The 2934-nt window shown below is 41.9% G+C and overlaps 1 protein-coding gene across 1 annotated transcript in view; it reads right to left on the bottom strand.

Moving 5' to 3' along the window:
- LOC109479017 overlaps positions 1 to 2508 on the bottom strand; it is an 11200-nt gene extending 8692 nt beyond the window's left edge. Inside the window, exons 1-4 of the mRNA XM_019780860.1 lie at positions 2403 to 2508; positions 2018 to 2108; positions 1222 to 1280; positions 186 to 517 (exon numbers count right to left, since the gene is read on the bottom strand). Of these exons, the coding sequence (XP_019636419.1) occupies positions 186 to 517; positions 1222 to 1280; positions 2018 to 2089 (463 nt within the window). The 5' untranslated portion in view covers positions 2090 to 2108; positions 2403 to 2508. The remainder of the gene's footprint in view (positions 1 to 185; positions 518 to 1221; positions 1281 to 2017; positions 2109 to 2402) is intronic.
- Between the last annotated feature and the right edge of the window lie 426 nt (positions 2509 to 2934).

Consider the following 2934-nt stretch of genomic DNA (forward strand, 5'->3'; position numbering starts at 1 on the left):
CATAGATGTGGGTCAGAGACATGCCTGTGGACATTCCATTCCTGTGGACAAAATGCCTGTACCATTTCTAGAATTCTTGCAAACTGCACACAATACTGTGCCATTAGGCTCCTCCCTGAGACGTCGCCAAAAACACAAAAGCAAAGAAATACGCCCAGAATAATAAAAAAGAAAACAGTTCTTACAGAAGTACGCCGTGTCGGCTGGAAACTTGGCCCGTAGCCATGTTTTATTGTACCGCATGTGGTTCACGATGGCGTCATACTGTTCGTCTGGCGTGTGGACATAATCCTCCTCCGCGGGTTGGAACGGCCAGGCCAGCATGTTGGGTCCGCTAGCCACGGCCGGGTACAGTACCGTCAGGTTGTGATAGATGGCGTACCTGCGGACAATGACCCCAGCCGTACAACTCCCGGTTTTGTGGGTTTTGATGAAGACGAACTTTCTGCGTGGGGTGCATGTGGTTGCTGATGATGATGTCTCCTCTTTGTTTTCCTGTTTTGTCTCATCTACGGCCCTGGAAAACAAACCAATTCTTAGTTTACTTTCCTTCGTATCAACAATAAACAACTATAGTCCCACGATCTCATACCTTCGTCCACCAGTTATTGAGTTATCCTCTTTTGAATATTTTCAAACAGATAGCCCTGCAGTTCCTGAGCAAGCCGCTAGGGGGCCCAAACTCATGTCACTTCTTCCCCAGCATGAGAGCTACCTACCATCCAAATTTTGCCACCCCAGCATGTCTAGATCATGAGATATCAAAACCGGAAGTTTAGCTGCAGTACCATAACAAGCCGCTAGGGGGTCCAAAATCTAATCATTTCCAGGTCTCATCAAGACCTACCCACCTACCAAATATCAAGATAATCCATCTAAGCTTTCTCGAGTTATGCTGTTGACAGACAGACACACAGACACACGGCCAGGAAAACATAACCTTCGTCAATTCTTGGCGAAGGTAACAAGTTCTTTAATGCAAGTCCATGTCCGGGGCTAATTGCAAACTGACAAGGACAATGTATTAAAACACTGAAAAGGAACAAACTGGAAACAAAACCTCCCTACACTGGGGTAAATACAAAAGTCAAGTTTTCTCCTTGATGAGAGAGTTACGTACGGGATGGTGCGGATAACAACAAAGAGTTTTGAAACGGTGCACATTTGTACTTTTTAATGTTTTTCATTTTATCTTTTATTGCTTTCGTCAGTATTACTTACCATTCCCGGGTATCGAAGGCAGGGAGTTCTTGCAAGGATGTATGCCATGTATCAAATACCTGGAATGAATGATACACTGAATATATCACAGAGTCCTGAAACATTAAGAGCCTTAGCTAGGAAGACGCTACTCTAAAACTTTCACTGATTTAAAAGTGGTATTTACCAATGACGATACTATTAAGTATCCTTTGCAAAAAATTAATGAAACATTCAGCTGAACACCAGCCGACCGTATTAATTTATTCTGATATCGGGCAACGTAAACAAAATATACAGACATATACATACTAATAGAACTATCATGCATATAACCTATCTAAATTGATATATGAAAGCTTAGCAAATTAAATCAAAATATAAAAGCTTAGCAAATAAAGTTACAGTATTTCGGAGGCCAGAGGTCATGTTTTGAGGGGTATGCTGGCTTTTTATTTTATTTTTTTTATTCCAACATGTAATCACCAGACGTGGTGACGACACACTCAATATTAATGCCGCCACCAACACAGGGGACAAATACATTACAGGACAATACCATTTACACCTGAGCTAAGTGAGGAAAGTCGTGAAAGTGCCTTTCCCAAGGGCACAAGATCGGTGGCATGTCAGGACTCGAACCCGGGACTCTTAGTTCCGAGTCGCGCACTCTGCCGCTACGCCACACGACCCCACGATGCCGGCCGGCTTTGCTCCCGACCAACTCTTAACCATGGTTGGGGGGGGGGGCAGTGTTCAGGAGGCCATATTCCGCTATGTGTTACTGTATAGAATTTATTATACTACAGGCACTCACCTGGGAAAAATATGAAACGGACCCCAAGACAAGAAGAAACAGCGACATCGTCGGTAGCAACTTTCTGAACATGATTTTGAGTTGTCGCAAACTGAATGTAACAAAGAATTAGAAAATGCCCCTGATTCAGTTATTTAGGAGATGCATTGTTATATTTTTTCATCAAACCACCAATACAATTTCCAAACATTTGAGTTAGCAAACATGCATTAAAACACAGGCGAACTAAGTCGTTTTCATTATTACATTTGTACAATACATGTACATACTGTAGTCTATCGGCATACATTTTGCGGTACATGGCATTCGCAACGTACAAACTTAACATAATTCATACACTGAGGAGTTGAAGCAAAATGTATGTCAACAGGGATGATAAACATACCTGTTATGATGTGTAAAAACGGTCAAAATTCCTCAAATCTTGCTGTCGACTCGGATATAACCAAACTTTGGTATACATACATTGCATAAGGGTCAGCGGTAATTGGAATAAACCAAACAGAAAATGGGGGTGAGAAGGATGGCAACGAGGGAAAGCAAGTCCCCAATGAGGTCTCAAAACCTCATTGACATTGGGGAAAACAAAGACAGAGAGGTGATTTGTGTCTGTTAGGCGCTCTATAATTATATCTTCATAGATAAAATAGTTTGTACAAGGAAAATTTCATTCTCTGATGATAAAAAATGGCTCATGGAAAAGTGTGGCAGTCCAAACCAGTTTTACCAGTTTTTTTGGTCGGACTGTATGTCCCTGGTATGGGCGAATCAGTAGTAGTTTGGACACAAAGTAGTGCGGTACAGACTTGGAAAAACCGCAAAGATTCTCCCATTCACAACAGAGAGGTGGAAACTGTGTTGAATATGTCAGTTTTTAGGATGTACGAGTAGGATTATGATATTTGTATGACGGTAAG

This window comes from Branchiostoma belcheri, unplaced genomic scaffold, assembly GCF_001625305.1.
Source record: "Branchiostoma belcheri isolate BF01 breed outbred unplaced genomic scaffold, Haploidv18h27 scaffold46, whole genome shotgun sequence".
Taxonomy (NCBI): Eukaryota; Metazoa; Chordata; class Leptocardii; order Amphioxiformes; family Branchiostomatidae; genus Branchiostoma; species Branchiostoma belcheri.